Below are 26,225 nucleotides of genomic sequence, written 5' to 3' on the forward strand. Positions count from 1 at the left end.
GATTAGTGAGGCTTCTCTGCAGACCTGCTATTGCAAGTATATTCCTTCTTGCGTAGCAAAACTGGACCTGTACAGAGTGTTCCAGATATGATCTCATCAGATCTTTATATACTTTCAGCAATATATACCGACTGTTGTACTCAAACTGTTTTGCATTAAATGCTAATATGCCATTTCCACCCCAATTGCTTGAGATTTTTGCACGTTAATATTCAGTAATTCACATCCAAAAAACCTAGGTCTCACTGAACACCAATATTTTAAATTTCTTGTCATGTAAAAAAATACTCTGCCTTTCTACTTTTTCTACTATCTGTTTTATACACTTCAGCATTTGTGAAGATAAGTCACAGTCTCGCATTACTGTTCTGGATTTATTAAAATGGCATGCACTGTTCAGTTAGTTTTCTGCAGCAATGCCAATGTGTTCCAGATTGTTTTATGTTGAAGATGTTGTCTTTTAAAAAAAACAAACTATTACCACATGTTACCATTTACCTGAAATCTTTTCTGCGTATTTAAAAATTTGATTACTATACGTGATTTTTTCCCCCATGGACTGCGTCAGCAGATTAGTGGAGCTTGTTTGTAGTTAATTTTATATTGATAATATGTTCTGACAGACTATGCTGTTAAATTGCGAGGGACTCGATGAACAGTAAGAGCTAGAAACCCTTCTGTGTGTTGTCTGTCGCCTTTTCGTCTGTCTGATTTTTATCTGGACTGATGGCATTATAGCAGCTAGCTATGTGCTTGCAGATAAAATGTGATTCCAGACATTGATTGTGTTGTTCTATTTCTTATATTCGGATAGAATATTAGTCTCATTTATGCTTAAATGTATCCAATTACTGATTGGGGCGTGGAGAAGGTGTTGGAATAGACCTCCCACCTCTTCTGTAAAACATTAAAAGCCATTAACAGCCTCCCCATCCATTATCTGCAATTAATATATTTTGAGGGGTCAAGTGTTAAAATCATGTACATTTGAACAAGCTTTCTATTTAGTTACATTTGACATTCCAATACTTTGAGTAATTTTGATTATATGATTTTGGTTGCCATTAGTTTAATGAGCTTTATCTAATAGCAAAAATATGTTTAAAATTTAATTTTTGTTATAATTTTTTACTTTAATCATGAAACATATTTCTGATTTGATAACCACAATTGGCAGCACTGAAGTGTAATTTGTCTTAAATTTATTTATTAGGAAGTAAGGATTCTACATTTGCTGCAATTATCTGAACAATAATAGCAATCATAAATCTCTAACTCTCAATACTGTAACGGAATTTAATGATGTTCCAAGGTTTTCCTCTAATGGTATACTAAATAAAATATGTCTCAGAGTTATGTAATGAGTACAGGATTGCTGGCCATACTTTTCGGCTTCAAGCCAGCAGCAGCCCCTGCAGTTGTGAGGAGCTGTTAATGAGTGCTACCTGTGTTCTGCTGATTCTCTGTTTTGAGCATTCAGTTGCCATCTGGTTAGGGTGTTTTTTAAAAGGAAAAAGAAGCCTAACCAGATTACGTTATATTTTCTCATTGTGGACTTGCTGTGGTGCCTGGAGGCTATCTCGAATATGCCAGCGAAGCAGTAGCACTAATGTTTTAACCATCCTGACTATTTGCCTGTTCATTATCGAGGCTTAAAATCCCAACTGGTAAATTTTTTAAGAGCATTCACACATTGGTCACTGTTTGTGAGTTGTGCCCCTTTGCTTTCAAGAGTAGAGTAAAACAAGTTAACTGATCTCCAAACTCCTGGACACAGGAGTCAGCGCCCACCTTCTGCCACTGGACCCTCGACCCACTAACCACAATCAGTGAGGATAGGTGACAACACCTCGACTACAATAATTCTCAACACTAGTGACCAGCAAGGATGCATCTCAGTCCCCCAATTGTACGCCCTATACACTGATGATTGTATGACCAAATTCAGCTCTAACTCCATCTATAGGTCTGCAGATGACACCACTGTGCTGGGCTGGATCACGAACAATGACATGACAGAGCACAGAAAGAAAGATCATGAACTTAGTAACATGGTGTCAGTACAACTTCACCCTCATTGTCAACAAAAGGAAAGAGCTAGTTATCGACTTCCGAGCTATACAGCACGAAAATAGCCCTTGAGCCCAACTTGCCCAATACGACCAAGGTACCCGATCACGCTACTCCCACCTGCCTAAGTTTGGTCAATGTCTCCCTAAAACTTTCCTATCCATTTACCTGTTCAAATGTCTTCCAAATGTTGTTACAGTACCTGCCTCAACTACCTCCTCTGGCAGCTCATTCTATATACTGTATGAAAAAGTCTTTCCTCAGTTTCCTACTAAATTTTTACCCTCTGACCTTAAATCTGTATCCTCTGTTTCTTGATTCTCCTACTCTGGATAAAAGACAAAAATACAGAAAGCATATGGAATACATGCCCCAACAGCATTAACGATGCCTAAGTAGAAATGGTTAAGAGATTTAAGTTCCTTGGCATCAATATTACCAATGATCTATCATGGACCAACCATATTAAGGCAACAGCCAAGAAGGCACACCGATGCCTCTATTTCCTCAGGAGACTGAGGAAATTCGGCATGTCACCAATGACTTACAAATTTCTTCAGGCGTACCATAGAAAGCATACTGTCGGGTAGGATCACAGCTTGTTTGCATCACAGCTCTGCTCAAGACTGCAAGATATTGCAGAGAGTTGTGAATGTAGCCCAGTCCATCACACAAACCAGATTCACCACCATGTAGGCTTTAAGCTGCTTCCGGAAAGTAGCCAACATAATCAAAGACCTTTCCCACCTCGATCATTTCTCCTTCTCCCCACTCCTGTCAGGCACAAGATACAGAAGCTTGAAAGCTTGCACCACCAGATGGAGGAACATAATCTTCCCATCTGTTATCAGGCTTCTGAACCGTCCTTCCATAAGCTACAGTCCCGATTCCTCTCTACCTCATTGTGAACATTGGACTTTGCCTCTGAAACTATTGCGCTATAATCCTGAGAACCATATTCTCCTTTCTGTTTATTTTCCTTTGCACTACCTATTGTTTTTGAGTTTGGCTTCAATATATTTATGTATAGTACTATCTGATTTAATTGGATAGCGTGCAAAACAAAGCTTTTCACTGGACCGTGGTACATGTGACAATAAGAAAGCAAAGCTTAAAACTGACTTGGTCCCATTTTACCAAAAGTCTCTTATTAAAAAGCACAAGGAGGGAACAATGATGAATCTCACCTTGATCAATACCTGAAATTTGCACAGGCAATATTTAGAGATCCGGAGCTGCAGACAGGAGGTGAGTAACAATGGGTCACTTTCTATAATAAATCGTGTTTAAATGTTATGTAGAAATCTGAATATAGGTGAGACTTATTATTTTTGGTTACTATATTTTATATTGTTCAACATACCATTAGTTCAGAGTTAACTGTTGTCTTTATTTCCCTTTTCTAGTGAGCACTTGTCCTGTTCCTTCCTGTTTTTCTTGCATGGGGATAGTAAAGTCTGTACCAGTGTTGAAATAAACCAGCACCAACCAGTATACCGTCTGAGTGAAGAGCATGTTACTGCTGCCCAAGGATCCTCCAGCCCCTTCCAAGGTAGGAAAAGCATGCTTCTACCAGAATTTGAAGGAATGGTTCTTGTATATTTGGGGATAATAGAAAAGAAACAATACTTGGCTGGGTTAAATGCTACTGAATGTAGATGCAGTCATTGACTGCCAAACGATGTAGGCAAGGAAATTGCAGTCTTTCTAATCTCACTTGGAGCTCTACAGACATTCTGCTTCTTCCTGATGTGAATGACCTTGATTTGAAAGCACCTTTGTGTAGTCTTCGTAGTGATGGGCTCCATGAACAAGTAGTAAGGAAATTAACCTTAAGGTTGTCAGTGAAGAAAATGTGTATAAAAGAAAATGTGTATAAAAAAACCCATTTCTTTTAAGTGAACCAAATGTTAACTTGGGTCTTTGGTTGCTCTCATGGTCCTGTATTATGATGTACTTGAATATTTAACCACTATTCCACAATGTGTTTTTTGTTTGAGCTATTTGCTGATAGATATCATTCTAAGTATGCATGAAAATATAATTAAAAGAATGCAGGAGAGATTTTTCCAAACAATTTACACTCTTAATTGACATAAAGTTGTCAATCTGACTACCAGAGTACTGAAATATAAATTTCCCTATTCATTTTGCAAAATATCCTGTGCTTTATTTGATTGATTGGGAAATGCAGTGTGGAAACAGACCCTTCGACCCGCTGAGTCCACATCGGACATAGAGTACCTTTTTACACTAGTTCTATGTTATTCTACTTTCTTATTCACTCTCTACACATTGGGGGAAATTTACCTAGAGGTTACCTAGAGGCCAATTAACCTACAAACCCGCATGACTTTGGATACGGAAGGAACCCCACCCACCTGGAGGAAACCCACTCAGTCACAGAGAGAAAGTGCAAACTCCACACTGAGAGCACCCAAGGTCAGGATCCAACCAACGTCTCTGGTGTTGTATGGCAGCAGCTCTACCAGAAGAAACGATTTAAAAACAACTTTTTTTAATGATCTTTTGGTTTTTTACACTAATGTAATTCTGTTAATTTTGATTCATATTCCTCCCCTCTTGCTGAGCACATGAATAATCTACATCTAAGCCCACGCAAATGTAGCTCTAGAAGCTAGTAGGATGTGTGAGATGGTGTTGCAACAGGTTTCAATTTTCTTAATTCTTCCACTATTGCATCATTTACCTCCTCAAGAAGTGCGGTGTATTTACACTTCAGGCATCAAGTATCTCAGATTGGGTGTGTCAAAATACTCATGTTCATGTAGATTATTTGTAAATATTTACACGCTCAGCTGTGGGGAAGCAGACGGCCATTTAGCTGTTTGGGTCCATGCAGGCTCCCAGGGGAGCAATTCCTTTACAGTGTAAATCATACTACATTTTACTCTATATTGTGCCTTTATGTAAACTTTTGTTGCACTCGTAATTTATTTATTATTCAAGTTCTGCATCTTGTTGCTGTTTAGTTTTGACTCTACGGATTTAGACTGATTTTTGAGATGGCCTCAACACGTTCCACAGAAATTACTTTTATTTAATGATGGATATTTACAATCCGTTGGTTGGGTGTTAATCATAGCTAACTTGTATTTATCAACTTGTATTTTCAATCTTCCAGTGATCCTCAGCCCCTTTGGATTAAATGGTACACTGACAGGTCAGTCATTCAAGCTGTCTGATCCTCCCACTCTTAAACTGATAGAAGAATGGAAGCAATTCTATCCAATCAAGACAGGTTCAAAGGAAGCTACGGATGACAAACAGAAGGAGCTAGATTGGGATGATGACTCAATAGCAGCTGTAGAAGTCATTGTCGGTAAGTGGAAATGAAAATATTGAGGCAGTTTTAAGATTTTAATTCAACTCTTTGTAAATTGGATTGTAGAAACAAATTGTTGGTAAAATAAAATGGCGATGAGTTAAAATGTAAATGCAAACATTAAAAAAATGATAACTGCATAATAACTGGAAAACAAAAAAATGCAAATGCTGGAGACTGAAATATAAATAGAAAATGTTTGACATTTGCAAGTCATGAGCTAATAAAAGGGTCAACAAGCCATGAACTAATAAAGGGGTCATCAATCTAAAATGTTAACTCTTTTTTCCTTACCACAGATGCTGCCCAACCTGCTACGTTTTTTAATGTAATTTAAGTTTCTATTTCTCTTGCTAGTGAATATCTTTTAAAGTTGTGTAACTTATACCAATGATTCACACCAGTGTAATATCATCAGGCAAAACCTAACAATTCATTGGTTAACACAAAAAGCTGGAGTAACTCAGCGGGACAGGCAGCATCTCTGGAGAGAAGGAATGGGTTACGTTTCGGGTCGAAACCCTTCTCCAGATGTCTCTCTTTGAAAAATCTGTCTTTCTTTATCTTGAGAAATTTTGCGGCTATTAAACGAAGTATAGATGGAAGAAGTTAGTTGACAGCAGAGACTATTGATTTTTGTTCTATGGTGTATATGACAATAAACTTAATTTTTATTGATTTATCTGCTTTTAAAGTTATTAGGAAGTGCATCTTATTAGAAATTCATTGTCTGGTATTGATATGTATTGTAATTATTTTGTTTAAATGGTTTGAGCTTTGCTGTTGACTCATCTTTAATTTATTCCATATGTCTGCTGAGCCTGCTGAAGATGAGATATTTACTCCTCTTCCTGCCTGCATATAGTTTGGCTTATCATCCCAGTTTGTTTGCATAAGGCATTCAGTACTTCTAATTGAAGGTGACATGAAAAACTTTTTTTGGTGATTGGTTTGTCAATATTGCAAGAATAAGTGGCCTATAGAGGTGTTGAAAGCCTAAGTTTATTTCCTTGAAATTCACTTGTGCATTATACATTGCATAAGGCAATAAAAAGATTTAATGAAAGAGAAGTTGGAGACGTAAGAAAACATTTGACTACATAGTAAATTTTCATTTATCCAGTGACTGATGCCAATGGAGGACATTGTGTAATTATTAAATCAACTGTTTTAACGTGCATTCAGTTTGATTTTATCTGTTATATCCATCAGAAATCATCGGGGCATGTAGTTAAATGCCTCTAAGAGCCAAAACCATAGGTCGTGACTACATCCTGGCTATAATATTGTAGATCTATACTTCACAAGTAGGCTTGCCAGACTCGATGTATGGAGGATATCTGAGGAGACTACGACTAGAGGGCTCAATTTTAGAATAAAGAATAGTCCTTTAAGAATGAGATGAGAATATTTTTTTTTCATGCAGAAGGAGGTGAACATTTGGAATTTCTAATCCAGAGGGCGCGTTCTTTTGAAAAAGAGATTGATGGGCAGAGAAGGAATCGAGAAAAGGCTGCTGCTGAGGTTAAGAATGATGGAGCAGGCTCAAAGAGTGCTGGCTAGCTACTGTTTTTCCACACAGGAGGTTGCTGAACTGGGTTTGAGCAAATAGTATTAAGCAATATATCAGTTTGCAATGAGAGCTGATTAACAGACAGAAAACAAAGAGAGAGAATGAGTGGAATGCTAACTCTGGTTAGCAGCATGTCTCTATCCACGACAATGTAAGCTGATTTAGTGTAAGAGTCCAAACCTGGCTGTCCTGTGTCTTGCCTGCTAGGTTTGCTGTAGCAACCTTTCAAACCCATGATATTTAATTTGGAGAATTTGAAAGCTGAACTAATTCATTGGAACTACCTATCGAACAGCACTGTGGGAGTAACTTTACATTAGATTGCTGCACTTCAGCCTTGAAGAATAATAAGGAATCCACAATAAATGCTTATTCTTCCATGGATGCTCATGTGCCATGAATTAATTAAAAACAGACTACACTTTTTGTTAACGTGCATTCTATTCTATTTACAGCTGGTGTGCGGATGGTGTATCCAGCTTGCTTTGTCCTGGTGCCTCAGCCTGATGTTGCGCCAACTGTTCTGAGCAACTCCACTGGATCTTCGCATTGCACAGCTGCATTTCCAAGTGCCCACCAAGTGCCTGCCCCAATGAGGGATCCTGGTATTTCCTCTGTGACTTTGACTCCACCCACATCACCTGAAGAGACTGAAACAGGTAATTAGGAGAGATTTATTGATTATACATTACCATTTTTAGAAATAGAAATCAATTAATTGCATAAATTTATTCTAAAAGACATCCTGAGCTGAATTAAGGTTGTTTTTTTCCTGACCTGTAATGTTGCTTCAGTTTTTGTTTGAAAGATTGATGTAATTTTTTGTGATTTTCTATGACTCTCAAAAGGAGGCAATTTGACAGAAACGTAGAAAATAGGTGCAGGGGTAGGCCATTCGGCCGTTCGAGCCAGCACCATCATTCTATATGATCATGGCTGATCATCCAAAAATCAAAATCCAAAATATCCCGTTCCTGCTTTCTCCCCATATCCCTTGATTCCATTAGCCCAAAGAGCTATATCTAACTCTCTCTTGAATACATCTCTTTATGCCTTTTAATAAGAGTTGTCTAATTTAGTATTAAACCTCAACTCTCTATCCATAGTTTTACAAAACCCAATAAATACAATGATGACCTTTTTTTTAATTTATCCGTACAATCTCGTTTGAGATACTCATCTTTGTTTCATGGTCTTTTGCCAATTAAATTATATGTATGAATTCTCATTATTGACCTACTTGCTCGAGGAAATAGTTCTTCCCAGTTGCTGTAGTAAAGGCCTTCAACATTTTGAATACCTCAACCCTTCTCTTTTGGCAGAGTTCACTGCATTGCATGTTATACACCATTTGGGTATTAAAGGGTGACTTGTTAATTTCTATTTTGATTTTATAATAGAGTAAATCAAAACAGATTTTATAAATAAAGCCAAGTATCCTATAAACACTCTTATCAACCTTCTCTTTTGATTAAATGTATACTGTTAGGTCCTTCTCCCTTTGCAACTTTCAAAATGATATTATGTAGATTGATGCTGTTCCATGTTGCTTCTCCCAATATGCATCACTATAGTTAACCACTTTACATTGCACTTGCCATGTTTTGTTTTTGGATGCTGTCCTGTTCATAGTTTACTTTGCCAAATTTTCTGCCAGTTATAAACTTCAAAATTGCACTTGTTATGAACAAGTGCCACTAATCCATGTGATGAGAAAAGCAAATTGCTGCTGACCCCTGAGGTTCCAAGTGCACACTTTCCTTTCCATCAATAAAAATCATTTCTTCACCACTATTCTCTGGCTCCTATTATTTATTGTCACAATCCTTATAATACCATGGGCTAATGATTTCCAAATGACTGAAAATCAGAAAACTGCAGATGCTAGAAATCTGAATAAGAACTGAAAATGCTGGAAGCATCCTGCAGGAAAAGAGAAAAAGTTAATATTTCATTTCTAAGATGCCTGATATGAACTGGTAAAATGGGAAAAAGAAAACAAGTTGGTTTTAATCATGTGTATGCATGTATGTATGTATGTATGTATGTATGTATGTATGTATGTGTGTGCCAGATTCTGCCTTTAATTTGTATTCACCAAAAACATAAACTACTCTTGAGACAGCACTTAACTACATGCTTGTCCTTGGTGTTATTCACATAACGTGTATGTTGGTGCAGCATAAGCATTGTTAATGACACATTTTCTCTCTTCTAGCTGAAATTCAATCCACCCAGAAATGGACAAAACTTACTTCTGTACCAGAAGGATTTAATATTGAGAATTCTGGGCATGGCGGGAAGATCCCAAGAAAATTAGCCAATCAGGTGGTAGAAAATGTGTGGCAGGAGTGTAATCTAAACAGAACCCAGAAAAAGTGAGTACTTCGTTAAACCGCTCTCCATCACTTTACAGCCCTATGATTCTTTAATTAAAGCTGCAAACACAGCTTTACCGCATGGCTCACAGTGTTCCTGCAAAGTAACGTTAGCCTATCCTTGGTTGCCTTCAAGTCTGATGCTCTACTTTTGAATGACAATGTTCTTGCCTGCATATTTCTACACCTTAAGATAGGGTAACCTAAATTAAAGTCCTACAGCAGTCAAATTCCTTTAATCTTAGAAGCCTGGCAGGATGTACGGCACAGTGGCGCAACGGTACAGTTGCTGTCTTACAGCATCAGAGACTTGGGTTCAATCCTGACAATGGCTGGTGTCTACATAGTTTGTATGCTGGTATCCATGTATATAGTAGCCATGCTGGTCGGCGCAGACTTGGTGGGCCAAAGGGCCTGTTTCCATGCTGTGTCTCCAAACTAAACTACTGTTGTCACATTTTCACCCACTGATGCAACCTTGCAGTTAGTTTAATTTGGTGAAGAGGGAACATCTCAAACCACCTTTTGCTTGGTTTAAGACTGCTTTACGATAATCTCGCCATTTTGTTTTCACAAAATATATTTATAAAAACATTTGCTTTCCTGCATAACCATTTCACTGGCACATGATTTTTATTTCATTTCTCAGATTTGACTCTTTCTCCATTTTCACAAATGTTATGACACAAATTAGATAAGTTACTTTAACACTGGCAGGGATTCATAAATCCCAGCTGCCTACATCTGACCCATGACTCCTTCATTTTCCTGAGCAGAGATTCAGATTATTTCATCATCCAGGATTCTTTACTCCTAACTGACTCCTAACTTCACTCTACCAGGAACATGCATACCTTGAGCTCTCACTATCACACTTTTAAAAGCCTCCCACTTTCCCGATGCCCCTTTGCCTGCAAAGATCGTAATCCTACCATCTTTGGAGGTTCTCTGTCCAATACTGTCAACCAATTGCCTTGCCTTGCCCCAATTTAGAACTTTAGCTTGTGGACCAGCCCTGCCCTTAACTACTTTAAAGCTAATAGAACTGCTGTCAGTGGTACCAAAAGGCTCACTGACACTTCAGTTACTTATTCTGTTCAATTCCCCAAGGTAGGCCAAGCTTTGTCCTCTCCCTGTTCGGGCCTTCTATATATTGCCTGAGGAAGCTTTCCTGAACACACTAAGCATCCCTGGCCGGGTGCTTAGGGCATGTGCTGGACAACTATCCCCAGTCTTCACCGACATTTTCAATCTCTCACTGGCCCAGGGTGTTGTCCCCACTTGCCTCAAGACATCAACCATCGTGCCTGTGCCCAAACAGTCAGCCACAGGGAGTCTCAACGATTTCCGCCCAGTGGCACTCACCCCTGTCATTGCTAAGTGCTTTGAGCGGCTGATCTTGGCTCACCTCAAAGCCAGCATCCCCCCCACACTGGACCCCCATCAGTTTGCCTACCGGGCCAACAGGTCTACAGAGGATGCCATATCGGCGGCTCTACACTCTGCCCTGACCCACCTGGACAACAACAACTCCTACATCAGGTTGCTGTTCATTGATTTCAGCTCTGCCTTTAACACTGTCATCCCCGCCAGCTTGATCACCAAACTCAGCGGACTTGGCATCTCCACCTCCCTCTGCAACTGGACACTGGATTTCCTCACCAACAGACCACAGTCTGTTAGGGTCAACAACCTCACCTCCTCCACTATAACACTGAACACCGGCGTGCCACAGGGCTGTGTGCTCAGCCCTCTCCTCTACTCCCTCTTCACCCACGACTGCATCCCTAAGTACGGATCCAACGCTGACGACACCACGGTGGTAGGACTGATCAGTGACAACGATGAGTCAGCCTACAGAGAGGAGGTCCAGCACCTGACAACCTGGTGTGCCAACAATAACCTCATCCTCAACTCCAAGAAGACGAAGGAAATTATTGTCGACTTCAGGAAGGTCAGAGGAGGCAGTCATACCCCCATCCATATAAACGGGACTGAGGTGGAGCGCGTCTCCAGCTACAAATTCCTCGGGGTACATATCTCGGAGGATTTGTCCTGGTCCCTCAACACCTCCAAGCTGATCAAAAAGGCACAACAGCGCCTTTACTTCCTGAGGAGGCTCAAGAAAGCCCACCTGTCCCCCCAGATACTGACCAACTTCTACCGCTGTACCATCGAGAGCATCCTGACCACCTGCTTCACGGTATGGTACAGCAGCTGCACTGTTGCGGACAGGAAGGCACTACAACGGGTGGTGAAAACCGCACAGCACATCATCGGTGCCCCGCTCCCTGCCATGGATGCCCTCCACCGAAAACGGAGTCTGAGACGGGCTGGGAAGATCATTAAAGACCCCTCCCACCCCAACCATGGACTGTTTGCCCTCCTCCCATCAGGGATACGGTACAGGAGCCTCAGATCTCGTACCAGCAGGATGAGGAACAGCTTCTACAATTATACCATCACATTGCTGAACTCGGAGTCCCGCCGATTGATTTCTCCGGTCCCTCAGTCCCCATTGTTTAATTATTCTGTATTTTTGATTATTCTGTATCTTCTTTTTTTTTTAAAATTTCTATATGCACTACTACTACGGACTGACGCAAAACTGCATTTCGTTGTACCCATACTCAGTATTTGTGCAATGACATTAAAGTGGAATTGAATTGAATTGAACTTGACAAATTCCACCACGTCTAAGCCCTTGGCACTATGCCAGATTGGGAAAGTTAAAAGCCTCTACTATGATAACTGCATTAGTCTTGCAGCTGTCTGCAATCTCCTCATGTTCTTCCTCCATTTCCCATTGGGGTCTTTAGTACATTCCAAACAAATACAGTCCAAACAAATTGATCATCACCTTTTGTTTCTCAGCTCGACTCACTGAACGGTCTATCAGTAATGCCATCTTGGGCTGCTGTCATAATGTTTTCTTTAATCAATAAATCAATGTCTTATCTGGTGATGCTCTGCCAGGCCTGTATTGCAGCCATCTTTAGCTTATGCTTATATTGGGAGCTAGTCCCCTTCAATTTTCTCATCAGCATATAAAAGTCATGCTCAATTGGGTTCAGATCGGGTGATTGACTTGGCCACTCAAGAATTGATCATTTTTTAGCTTTGAAAAACTCCTTTGTTGCTTTAGCAGTATGTATGGGACCATTGTCTTTTTGGAGAATGAACCGCCAGCCAATGAGTTTTGAGGCATTTGTTTGAACTTGAGCAGATAGGATGTGTCTATATACTTCAGAATTCATTATGCTACTACCATCAGCAGTTATATCATCAATGAAGATAAGTGAGCCAGTACCTTCAGCAGCCATACATGCCCAGGTCATAACACCCCCACCACCGTGTTTCTCAGATGAGGTGGTATGCTTTGGATCTTGGACCTTCTCTCCTCCATACTTTGCTCTTGCCATCACTCTGATGTAAGTTAATCTTTGTCTCATCTGTCCACAAGACCTTTTCCCAGAACTTTGGTTGCTCTTTTAAGTACTTTTTGGCAAACTGTAACCCGGCCATCCTATTTTTGCGGCTAACCAGTGGTTTGCATCATGCAGTGTAGCCTCTCTATTTCTGCTCATGAAGTCTTCTGCGGAAAGTGGTCATTAACAAATCCACACCTGACTCCTGAAGAGTGTTTCTGATCTGTCGGACAGGTGTTTGGGGTTTTTTTCTTTATTATAGAGAGAATTCTTCTGTCATCAGCTGTGGAGGTCTTCCTTGGCCTGCCAGTCCGTTTGCGATTAGTAAGCTCACCAGTGCTCTCTTTCTTCTTAATGATGTTCCAAACAGTTGATTTTGGTAAGCATAAAGTTTGGCTGATGCCTCTAACAGTTTTATTCTTGTTTCTCAGTATCATATGGCTTCTTTGACTTTCATTGGCACACATTTGGTCCTCATGTTGATAAACAGCTATAAAAGTTTCCAAAGGTGATGAAAAGACTGGAGGAAAGTAGGTGCTGGGAGCACTCTTATACCTGCATTAAGGAGGCAATTAAACACACCTGAACAATTACAAACGCCTGTGAAGCCATGTGTCCCAAACATTATGGTGCCCTGAAATGGGGGGGACTATGTATAAACACAGCTGTAATTTCTTCATGGTGAAACCAAAATGTATAAAATTACCCTTTAATAAAATTTGACAATGTGCATTTCAACCACATGTGATTTTTTAAATTACGAATCTCACATTGTGGAGTACAGAGGCAAATAAATAAATGATGGATCTTTGTCCCAAACATTATGGAGCGTACTGTAGGCTGGGAGCTGCTCCATGTGGCAGCCTGACATTATTTTGGGTAAAATCTTCAGTACTAAAATTGATCAAAACCAAACTTATTTGATCACTTCCAGGCGAAAGTTTTCCACTGTGAATGGTTGTGAAGAAGATACACCAGACAAAGAAACATCCTGGGATTTTGTTGAAGCCATGCAGAGAGTGAATTGCAACTGTTCAAGGTACAGGAATATTACTTAATACTTGATGGTTTAAAAAAAGATGGGAAAAAAACATTATGCACCAACATTACAATATTTTCTAGAATGTAATTTATATGATTTAAAAATAAATAGTACAAGCTGTGGGATGATGTGTATGTTTAAAAAAAAACTAACATAATGGACTTGCATAGCTTATCAGCGAAGAGCAAAGTTATCCAGCGTGCTGAATAGCATTCTCCAGATGGAAGTTTCTGATATTGCAAATGTTTTTAAGGGTGCTATTTGTTGAGAGTAGCTTCTGTATTTTATTGTAACCAGTTAATCCTGGTGCTGCACAAAACTACTTTTCAAAATGCAAAGTAAAGAGACTAATTGTTGTTATTTTGGATTAGAGTAGCTGCTAAATTGAATTGATACTTATTTAGCATCTCTGAATTTTCCCAGTAATTGGCCAGTATTGATCTTGAACATGTTGAATTTGGATCATCTCCACAGAATGTCAAGCTGATCATTTTTAAATGAAACTTTCAGTGACAACTTTTGGATATGTAATTACTCTCATTAATGTTGGCAAAGAGGTGAAAGCTGAGGTTGAGAATTGCCATGACACTGAAAGGAAGCCTACAGTGAAAAACTAAAAAGGTCAAAAATATGTTGAAAAATAATTTGACCATTACTGTAAGATGGTTTCTCCATTTATATTAATGCATAAGGGATATTGTTCCATTTCAGGTCCAAATAATTTAATTATCTTTTTTGAGGTGTAAAACATAAAAAATCTAATCTGCATCTTTTTTTGAAACTTGACAGAATCAAGTACAACTTTCCAATTGAGATGGTGTCAGTTTATTTTATAGGAGGTTTATCATAATCATAATAATAATAATAATAATCATACTATTAGCCAAGTATGTTTTACAACACACGAGGAAAAGCAGCAAAACACACAAAATACATTTAACATGAACATCCACCACAGTGACTCCTCCACATACCTCACTGGGATTGAAGACAAAAAAAGTTCAATCTCTTCCTTTCATTGTTCTCCCGCGGTCGGGAGCCTCGAGCCTTCCGTTGACGGGACGATCTTGACTCCCGTAGCCGGCGGCGGGCCCTCCGTGTCGAGGCGATCAAGCTCCTGCATCGGGGAGATGTCAGCTCCCTGCGCTAGGCGATCTGACCCCGGGTCAGGGCTGGTCGAAACCTTCTGCGACTTTGGAGCTCCCGACTCAGTCTTAACCCGAGACTGTGAGCTCCTGGATGTTAAAGTCCGCAGGAGTGTCGATCCCAGACAAGGAATCGCCTCCGATGGTAAGTGCACGCCCCGCGGTGGGGCTCAAAGTCAGTCCCGAGCATGACCTCCATGATGTTAGGCCGCAGAGCGACCGGAGATACGACCCGGAAAACAATCGCATCTCCGGCAAGGTAAGAGATTGAAAAAAAGTTTCCCCCGACCCCCTTCCCCTTCCCCCACATAAAGCAAACCAGAGAACGTTAACACAAACTTTAAAAACACACTAAAAATAACAAAAAAAAGATGAAAAGACAGACAGACGGTTGGCGAGGCTGCTATCGCGGAGCCACCTGGTGGTATATTTAGTATGCTTCACTAGCATGTTAATTTATTCCTTGTTCTATGCTACATTTCCATATTTGATATTGTCTGCAAACTTTGAAAAGGCAATGGTTTTAGTTCCGGCCCCTGGTTACAATTATTTCCTACCCACAAATTCCGATCCATAGAAAATAAAATGAGTGTGTTATGACTTTTAGAGATGAAATTTTGCAGTGTTACACCGAATATACATTTATACACAAAGAAAACCATTTTTCTATCGAACATGATCCTCCTGTGATTTTACTGTAGACGAGTAAGGACAGGGTTGATAACTTGGTTATGTAAAATGGCAAATGGTTAGCAAAGCCCATAAAGAGCTGGTTTCTCGACTGTTGAAGATGGTCCTGGAAAAGTTGAATTTGAGATGAAGTACTTGAGTATATGGATGACATATTTCAGTAGCAGATGTTTTGAAGGAGGAATGATGTGGGGAAAACCAGGTGGTGTAGACAATAAAAATGATTTAACTTTTATGCGTGGGTGATAATGGTAAGTTTCTGACCTTATGTAATATTATCTAATCTGTGTTTTTAACACTAAACACTGTCTTCATTTCCTCGAGTAGTAACTCCCCCCCCCCCCCCCGTTTGAATGATTTATCTTTGTTTGAATTGTTTATCTTTAGTCACCTAGATGTGACACAACTACTATTTTTAAATATATATTTTGTCCGTATAAATATTATTTCAGGCATAAAAACAAAAGAGGCACTGGTATGCAAGGACAGTCTCAACCTCCAGGCCCACAACTGACAACAGCACTCAAGCACAAAATAAATGACAAGCAAGAAAAAGGGGATAAACAACAGAAGCGACCACTAACTCCATTCCATCACCGTAATTCAACATGTGATGATGTTTCAATGGAACAGGACTCAGTGAATCACAGACTTGGAATCAGGCCGCAAGACAGTAGAGGGAGGTATCCAAATGCAAGGCCTAGTGACCTTAGCTCAACAAAATCCTCTCAGTTACACATGTCAGAGATGGCAAATTCACCACCACCACCACCACTCAGTCCTCATCCGTGTGAGAGGGGTGAGGATGTTGGAGATGCATTTAAAAACCCATTGACGCCTCACAGTCAATCATTCTGCCAGATGCCCGCACCAGATCCACTACTTCCAACCAAAGCTGTTGATGATCGGATGGAGACACTTCCCACCCAGTCTTTCCCATTGGGTTTTTCCGAAGTGATGGAGCCTACAACCTACAGCAACAGTGCGATCCATTTGGAAGATGAAGGCTCTGCTGTCACGTGGAAGTGTTATCGACTGCCCAGTCATGCGGAAAATGATTTTGCACCACCACAGCTGCCATTGGATAAATACAGGGAGGAGTACGTTGCAGCAAATAACTCAGAACATGCACCTCCATCTGCCTCTGAGTAAGTATTGCCTCTCATCTTAGTTTAAAGAGCCCCACTGCTGATTGGTGAGGACGAGTTAGGAAATTCATAATGGTTTGCTCCTTTTCCAGTCATGACCCGGGTACACACAGCTGAGTGGCCTTTACTGATGCTTGATGTGGAGCCTTTATAATTTTTTTTGTATGGTTCAACATTTGGAATCATGCCAATTACCGACCGATTAATTCATTTCATGACGCATCAATTAGGCTCTTGTAAATTAGTTTTTTACAAGGAATGTCTTATCACGGCACAAGATGATTGCCAGTTCAGGTGTGCAGTTAGCTTTATTCCCCTGTCTTCATTAAATATCACTTTGATTTTCCTACCCCTGTCTTACTGTATCAGTAATCATAACTAGAGCACAGTTAATACTGTTGCATCTGTGTCCAGCAAGACCTGTTATCATGAGACAAAGAAGAGAGAGAACGTTTGACAGAAGAATTGTAGGTGGTGTATTTTCACCAATGCAGTATTTTTCAATACAGAGTACAGCGTATGTATTTAATTATTTTGACTTCATTTCTACATTTTATCAACAAGACAAACAAGTGCAGAGATAAAAATGTCAGCAAGATATTGTATGCTCATCGAAAGAGCCACTTTTACCACAACATTGGCAGATATTTGAGAGTGTAATACCTGCATCCATTCCTTAGCATATTGAAAAAAGACACTGCAAGGGAAGGGAACATCTAACTGAGTCAAGAGTGTTTTATTGTTATATGTCCCAGGTAGAACAATGAAATTCTTACTTGCTGCAGCATAACAGAATATGTAAACAATATAATAAATGAGAGAGATATACACACACACAAACACACACACACATATATATATATATATATATATATATATATATATATATATACATACACATATACACACACATGCACACATACGTACACACAAAAACCAAACGATAGTAGTGCAATAATAATAATAATAATAATAGTCTGTAGTTCAGTGCTTATTTGAGGTTGTAGTGTTTAATAGTCTGATGGCTGTAGGGAAGAAGCTGTTCCTGAACCTGAACGTTACAATTTTCAGGCTCCTGTACTTTCTTCCCGATGGCAGGGGTGAAATGAGTGTATGGCCAGGATGGTGTGGGTCTCTGATGATGCTGGCTGCCTTTTTGAGGCAGCGACTCAGATAAATCCCTTCGATGGTGGGGAGGTCAGAGCCGGTGATAGACTGGGCAGTGTTCAAAGGTCAGTTTATTGTCACATGTACATTGTCAAAAAGTTTACAACTTATTGCAGTACACTTAGTGAATATAATAGAAGAGAGTCAACTGTACTAATGTGCTAAAGTATCTGAAATGCATAACATTGTGTCATGATAAACTATTTTGATTCAAACTTTAACTAGACCCCAGCTCAATTGATTTAAATGTGAATTTCAGTCATTTTTCAAAATTTGTGCCAATTAATATTTGGCATGAATGCAGTCTGAACATTGCAGAGAAATGTTGAAATATGCAGAGCATGACTGGTATCTGAGCACAAGAATGCACATGTTACTAAGACTGTGTGGTGCGAACTGGGAATCAATAGTTCAATGATACTTTATTGTCACATGTACCATGGTACAGTGAAATTCTTTTTTTGCAAGTATTCAGTACAAGTATTACTATACATAAGCACATCTTAGATATAGTACAGGTAAACACAAAATGCTGGAGTAACGCAGCGGGACAGACAGCATCTCTGGAGAGAAGGAATGGGTGATGTTTTGGGTCAAGATCCTTTTTCAGAATGTCACCCATTCCTTCTCTCCAGAGATGCTGCTTGTCCCGCTGCGTTACTCCAGCATTTTGTGTCTACCTTCGATTTAAACCAGCCTTTGCAGTTCCTTCCAACACAAATTAGATATAGTACAAGTGTATAAAAATAGTAAACTGAGACAGTATATGATATGGCATCATTTCCGAGTCCCAGTTGCTGTAAGAGCAGAGTTCTTAACCTAATGTTGACGGCCTGTTGTCCTGGTGGAGTTGAATCTGGAGTGATATTCCAGTGCTCATTACCTTAAATTTACATACTGTTTTTAAAAATTTGATCCTGGCTGTGAGAAACATCTGTGTCGTATTCCCTTTCTGTCTTGCTGCCAGGTCTTCCTTTGACGTAGTTTCTTGCCTAATTATTTTTAACTTGCCATAAACTGGACAATTTCTCCATTATATCTTCATCTTGGTTCTTTGTGTACGATCTTAGAAGTTTGTATTAATTAGAATAGAATATGACTGAAAGTTCTGGTGATTTGAGGCTCTTTGCCAAGTTCCCACTAAATTCATTCTTGGGGTGGGTGGGTGGGTGGGTGGGTGTGGGGGGGGGGGGGGGGGGGGTGGTTATTGCAGACTGTCTGGTGTTTATTACCAATCCTAATTGCCCTAGATGATAGTAGGCAGCTTTGAACAGTTTAATACAACTGAATGGGCACCATGTTATAGAAAATATGTTGTCAAGCTGGAAAGGATACAGAGAAGATTTATGTTGCCAGGGTTAGAGGATCTGAACTATAGTGAAAGGTTGAGTAGGCTGGGACTCTATTCCTTGGAGTGCAAGAGGATGAGGGATAATCTTATTGAGGTGTATAAAATCATGAGAGGAATAGATGCAGAGTCTCTTGCCCAGAGTAGGTGAATCAAGTACCAGAGGACATAGGTTTAAGGTGAAGGGGAAAAGATTTAATAGGAATCTGAGGGGTAACTTTTTCCCACAAAGGGTGGTGGGTGTATGGAACAAGCTGCCAGAGGAGTGAGTTGAGGCAGGGACTATCCCACCATTTAAGAAACAGTTAGACAGGTACATAGATAGGACAGGTTTGGAGGGATAAGGTCCAAACACGGGCAGTTGGGAATAATGTAGCTGGGACATGTTGGTGTGGGCAAGTTGGCGAAAGGACCTGTTTCTACACTGTACGACTCTATGAATGTTTTTTCATTGGTACAGAGGAGTTCACAGTAATTTTATTGCCAGATGAATTTGATATGCCCCAGAGTCCAGTAATAACTAGTTTCCTGAGCAACATGAGCTAGCCATTATTTCTTAAGTTGCATTTGATGTAATTTCTTTAAAAGATTCCATATCTTTAAAGCAATTAATATCAAACTCCCACAGTTGATTAGTTCAGTGAAATAATGACTACACTTAAACTGCTTATTTGACAAATTATTTTCAGTGTATTATTGGAATGAAAAGTTTTGCTTATGTTGTCCTTTTTTTTGTTTTACTAATTTCCATTATTCATAGCAGAAACCAGAACAAGAGGACAAAGATTGAACTTTATTGCCTTCCATCACAGTGGAATGTGGAATCCACTGTGATGGATGTTTATGTTAACTTTTATATGGTTGTGTGTTTTGTTGCTTTTCACTTGGTATGGCTGTATGGTAACTCAAATTTCACTGTACCTTAATTGGTACACGTGACAATAAATTGACCTTGAAACCTTGAAGTAAATTGAAAACTAATTTTTTGAAAAGGTTTTGCTTTTTGAGAGTTTGAATTTTCAGTGAATGCCAATATTATTACCCACAAGTATCAGATTCTCTTATCTCCAATAAGACCACCTCACCCATCCTCTGACTTTGGTGTCATGACTACTGTAACGTTTTTGTGCTGTCTGCCCTGTACAATTCATTTTGCCATTTTGAAGCTGGAAACTTGAAGATTAGGTGTGAACTGATCAGTGCAAGCTTTATAATATTGGATAAGTATTTTTGTCAAATGAATTCTATTCAATAAATTTTGATCAGAACCATTCGGAACCATTCGGAATTGTCTTTACTTCACTCAGCCATTGTTCACATTCTGTTGAAGTATGCTATTATGCCACTGGTCTCATACCATGGCAGTTCTTCATATCTATTGCCAAAATTATTTTATTTTTATCGTGTAACCCTCAAGCTCACCACTAGTCACAGGCCTCCAGTCCGATAAGCAACCTTCCATAATTACCCTCTGCTTCCTTCCATGAAGCCAATTTGCTATCCATTCAGCTATCTCCTTGGATCCGATGCAAACTAACCTTCCAAAGCAGCCTACCATGCGGAACCTCGTCGAATGCCTTACTGAAATCCATGTATACAACATCTACAGCTCTGCCCTCATCGACCTTTTTGGTCACATCTACAAAATCAGATTTGTAAGACATGACCTCCCACGTACGAAACCATGCTGTCTATCACTAATCAGCCCTTGCCCATCCAAATGCCTGAATAACCTATCCCTCAGAATACTCTTTGGTAACTTTCCAACTACAGATGTTCAGCTGCTTGCTGAATTCCATTTTCAACCTGCTCCTAAATGTGCTTATAGGTCAGAACTTCAGCAAGTATTTAAAGTTTTTTGGGCAAATGGAGCAAAGTCCACAGCCAGCGCGGAGAAGAAGTGCCAACTCCAGCTCAACTCTGCTTGTCCCGCCAGGTCAGCCGACAGCCCTGAACTAACGGGGCACTGGCCTGGGCCGGCTCCCCGCCAGTCCAGGGCCGCCGGCGGGACAGGCAGAGCCAAGCTGGAGCCAGTGCCTCCCCCCCCAGTGCTGGCTGCAAGCCCGGGCCGGCGCCCCATCAGTCCAAGGCTGCCGGCCAACCCAGCGGGACAGGCAGAGCCGAGCCAGAGCCGAGCCAGAGCCGAGTCTCCGCGCCGGCTGCAATCCTGGGCCGCCACTGCTCCGAGTCGGCGCCCTGCCAGCCCAGGGCCACCGGCCAACCCTGCGGGACAGGCAGAGCCGAGCCGGAGCCAGCACAGCCCCTCTGTGCCGGCTGCAAGCCCAGACCCCCACCACCTCGGGCCGGCGCCCCGCCAGTCCAGGGCCACCTGCTCGCCCCCGGACAGGGACAGGACACTCAGGAGGGGACAGGGACGGCCCAGCAGCAGCCTGCAGCGCCGGAGAACCGGGCTCGATCCCGACCACGGACAAAACGCAGGCCTGCACACACGCAGCAGCACAGCTGCCAAGAATGTTTATCGCTAATGACCCATCACCTGGGTATGCGCAGTCGGAATACCGAACACGCTTATTGACATTACTGTAACTTCCAGGAAACAAAATTGAAGACTGATTTTCAAGTGTTAGATTTGGAGTTTGAATTAAAAAAATTGTTGTGTAGAAAAAGAATCTAATCATTTTTGAGGAAAACATTGCTTATTCTGACTTCAGATAGATATAGAAAGCTGGAGTAACTCAGTGTGACAGCCAGCATCTCTGGAGAGAAGGAATGAGTGACGTTTCAGGTCGAGACCCTTCTTCAGACTGGTTAGGGATAAGGGAAAAGAGAGATATAGATGGTGATATGAAGAGATAATGAACAATGAATAAAAGATATTCAAAAAATTAACGATGATAAAGGAAACAGGCCATTGGTAGCTGTTTGTAGGGTGAAAATGAGAAGCTGGTGCGACTTGGGTGGGGTGGGGGTGGGGTAGAGAGACGGAATGCCAGGGTTATCTGAAGTGAGAGAAATCAAAATTAATACCACTGGGCTGTAAGCTGCCCAAGCGAAATATGAGATGCTGTTCCTACAATTTGCGTTTAGCCTCACTCTGACAATGGAGGAGACCTAGGATATAAAGGCCTGTGTAGGAATGGAAGGAATATTAAAGTGTCCAGCAAATGGGAGATCAGGTAGGTTCAGGCGGGCTGAGTGAAGGTGTTCGCGAGACAATCGCCCAGTCTGTGTTTGGTCTCGCCGATGTATGAGAGTCCACATCTTGAACAACGGATACAGTAGATGAGGTTGGAGGAGGTGCAAGTGAACCTCTGCCTAACCTGAAAGGGCTGTTGGGGTCCCTAGACAGAATCGAGGGAGGAGGTATAGCAACAGATGGTGCATCTTCTGCAGTTGCAGGGTAAGGTACCTGGGGAGGGGGTGCTTTGGGTGGGGATGAGTTAACCAGGGAGTTGCGGAGGGAACGGTCTCTGTGGAAGGCGGAAAGGGGTGGAGATGGGAAAATGTGGCTAGTGGTGGGATTATGTGCTGTATGCGACGGCTGATGGGGTGGAAGGTAAGGACTAGGGGGACTCGGTCTCTGTTGCGAATAGGGGGAGGGGGAGCAAGGGCGTAGCTGCGTTGTACCGATGAGTGTGGGCTTCATTTATGATGGGAGAGGGGAACCCCTGTTCCCTAAAGAATGAGGACATCGCAGATCCGAAACGTTGCCTATTTCGTTCGCTCCATAGATGCTGCCTCACCCGCTGAGTTTCTCCAGCATTTTTGCCTACCTTCAATTTTCCAGCATCTGCAGTTCCTTCTTAAACAACGGTCTGCCAGGGCCGTTGTGTTTGTGGGTTTTGGAGAGAAGGTAAAACCGGGCTGTGCGGGGCTGGGAAACGATGTTGGAGGCTGAGGAAGGCAGACAGCCAGAAAGATTAAATCAGAAATGGTGTGTCAGATTAAGGCCTGGTGCTCATCTGTGGGATCATGGTCCAAGGATATGTAGGAAGAGGTGTCTGAGAGTTGTCGCCTGGCCTCAGCCCGGCAAAGGTCAGCGCGCCAGACTACCACGGCACCTCCCTTGTTGGCGGGTTTGATTCTAATGTCAGGGTTGCTGCAGAATGAGTGGAGGGCGGTATGTTCAGACTTCAACCCATGAATACCATTCACCGTACTCTCAGGTGCAGAGATCAGCCACAGGACTTCTGAAAACGTTGGCAGGAAACACAATTATTTTTCGATGTGTCTTTGCACATTCAAACTTGCAAGGATGTGCCCAGTCTCTGACATCTAGCTTTTTATTCTCTTCAGTTAATTCTTCTGGTATGGTGAGAGGAGATCTTTGTTAAAGTTATTTTGATGCAGTAGCTTTACTACTGGCAGACTAGAAGACCAAAATATAGTGCTATTTGATTAACTATAGTAGTAAGTTGGTAAACATTTCATGTGAAATTTTGGCTTTGTAATGTCCCCAATTGAATAATTTGGTGTGAACTTGTATGAATTGAAGATGAATTGGGGATTGGAAACAATTTTGAAGGGAAATGTTAAGGGCCTGTTCCACTTACGCAATTTTCAAAATGTTGTAAAATCCAGCGGTGACCAGAAAAAGGTACGACTCTTTGGGCGACTACTCACGACCAAACAGGTGTCACCCCGCGACATGTTCGTTGACCTGCTATGACGGGTGCCATCAAATCGCCGAAAAAATCGTGTAAGTGGGACAGGCCTGTTACACTGCTTGAAATACTGTGACTTTTATTGTCTATCATCGTGACTGATAGTTCATTTAAGTAGCTGCCCTTTACATTGGGGGCAGTGTTCAACTTGAAGTAGCGATAGGAACTAGACAAAATGCAGGAGGGAAGTGAACATTATAAGCAAAACCGTATAGTGTCTGGAATCATGCTTGACAGAGGAAAAATACAGTAATACCTTGATTAGCACTCTAGATATGTTCCTACAAAATGGAGAACTAAATAAAACAGCACTCAACAGGGTCATTATAACATAGCATAAACAGAGATGCCACCTGATGTTATTTTTAACTCGCTTATTGCAAACTCGCTTGTAAGTCTGCGCTTTTCTACAATGTTTCCATAACTTTCTAATGAGAATTATAACCTTAGATATCCATGCACAGGGTTATCGTGTTATCCTCGCAACATAATCTCCACTGTAACAGCATCAGTGATACATCCAGGCCAAACAGAAAACAACAGAGTTTTTTCAATCATGAGAGAATCAAGTAATGACCTATTCAATAAAATGAAGTTTACCCATTTTACCAGCACTTGAAATGATATCACACTCGATATCTTTTGAGCAAAGTGCAAATGTTGGAGGAACTCAGCAGGCCAGGCAGCATCGGTTGAGCAAAATGATAGACAATGTTTTGGGTTTAGGACTGGAGTGGAGGGGAGATATCTGGTAGAAAGAGATGAGGGGAAGGGGCGGAACAAGTGATGGGTGGAGCCAGAAAAGCAGGAGTTCATTGGCAGATGAGGTAGGTGGGGGAGAGATAGTTGGAGATGGTCACCAAGACTGGAGGTGATAAGTGGAGAAAATGCAGGGCTGCAAATAAGTGGAACCTGATAAGAAGGGAAAGGAAAATGTAGAACCAGAGAGAGGAATGGTGGGTAAATGGGAACAGGAGGTAAGGGGGGAATTGGATTTAACAGACCAGGAGGGGATGGGTGCGGAGCAACATCTTTTGAACCAGTAACTTCAGTGCACCAGTCACATCATCCCCTTGATTACAAAAGGAAAATGGTTAGAGGCTTGGGACTTTGCAGTAAATGGTTTAACTGAAACCAAAACAAAACTCTTTGCATTTTTGAATCGTGAATGTGATAGAATGTTCACTATTTTCTTGTTTTAGATTAACACAGAAACATTGATGTGACCGAATATCATTTGTTTTTGTGCACTAATCATCCTCCTTTTACTGCTGGTGAACCGTGATGGCGCTGTCCTCTATTGACAGGAAGTGCCAGAGAATTCAACAAGGGTACACCATTGTTCTGATGATGAAATTATATCAGTGTACCTTCATCAATGCTGAGATAATATCCTGGAATTGCTTATATAAAGCCATTGTAGATGCATCATCAACATAAGCTGCTGCCATTACTTTGTCGCCAGGGATGCTCAATAAATGAGTTGCTAGTTCCTGAGATTTAAAGTTAAACAATATTTACTTAGGAGCTGCTGATTAGGCATGATGCAGCATTTACTTGCCATATCAAGCCTTTTGACCTCACCCATCATGATATAATAGTGAGTGGGGGGAGGAACTGATACATACATTTCTACTGTACTTGATTCTTCCCCATGGTTTACTCTTCTTAACACAAAATATCCAGATCCAGGCCAGTCTTAGAAATTGTACAATGGTTGTAAATGGCAAAAACTCATACTTCTCTGAATTGAATTCTATTTGTCACTTTTTGAGTTTACTGACTAGTCTGTCAATATATTGACGATTTCCTCCTTGCTTTCAAGGACAGGACCAATATTCATATCAATTGCAAACTCCTTTTTCTGGCCTTCCAACATTTAAATGTAAATCATTAACATTTACTAAAAACAGCAGGGGACAGAGTACAAAGCCCTGTGGAAGGGGTAAACACTAATCTAATATTGCCCTTTGCTGCACTTGGCCCTTCAGTGGCGACTGCTTGATACATTTTTGAAGAAGATTGTAGAAGTCGATTGGAACAATATCCTAGGTTGTTGAAAGCAATAATATAAGCAAACTTCCTTTTAAATAAAGCACTCTTCAAGATTTACTATTGACCGTTGGACTCTAAGCCCTTCGAAGTTGTTAGCTATTGTAGGTTTGAGATAAAATGTGGTTTAAAAAAAAGATGGACTGAAAAAAAGGAATCTTCAGTTTCTTCTGCTTTAAGGCAGGATGAGTAATGACATTAAAAAACAAATTT

The 26,225-nt window shown here is 40.9% G+C and overlaps 1 protein-coding gene across 2 annotated transcripts in view; it reads left to right on the top strand.

The window, feature by feature from the left end:
• med13 (mediator complex subunit 13) overlaps positions 1–26,225 on the top strand; it is a 170,582-nt gene that overhangs the window by 85,207 nt on the left and 59,150 nt on the right. For both annotated transcript variants that reach the window (XM_033045798.1, XM_033045799.1), the window contains exons 5-10: positions 3,477–3,622; positions 5,216–5,413; positions 7,445–7,648; positions 9,208–9,367; positions 13,730–13,834; positions 16,125–16,820. In XM_033045798.1, coding sequence (XP_032901689.1) covers positions 3,477–3,622; positions 5,216–5,413; positions 7,445–7,648; positions 9,208–9,367; positions 13,730–13,834; positions 16,125–16,820 — 1,509 coding nt within the window. The remainder of the gene's footprint in view (positions 1–3,476; positions 3,623–5,215; positions 5,414–7,444; positions 7,649–9,207; positions 9,368–13,729; positions 13,835–16,124; positions 16,821–26,225) is intronic.

Source organism: Amblyraja radiata, chromosome 28, assembly GCF_010909765.2.
Source record: "Amblyraja radiata isolate CabotCenter1 chromosome 28, sAmbRad1.1.pri, whole genome shotgun sequence".
Classification (NCBI taxonomy): Eukaryota; Metazoa; Chordata; class Chondrichthyes; order Rajiformes; family Rajidae; genus Amblyraja; species Amblyraja radiata.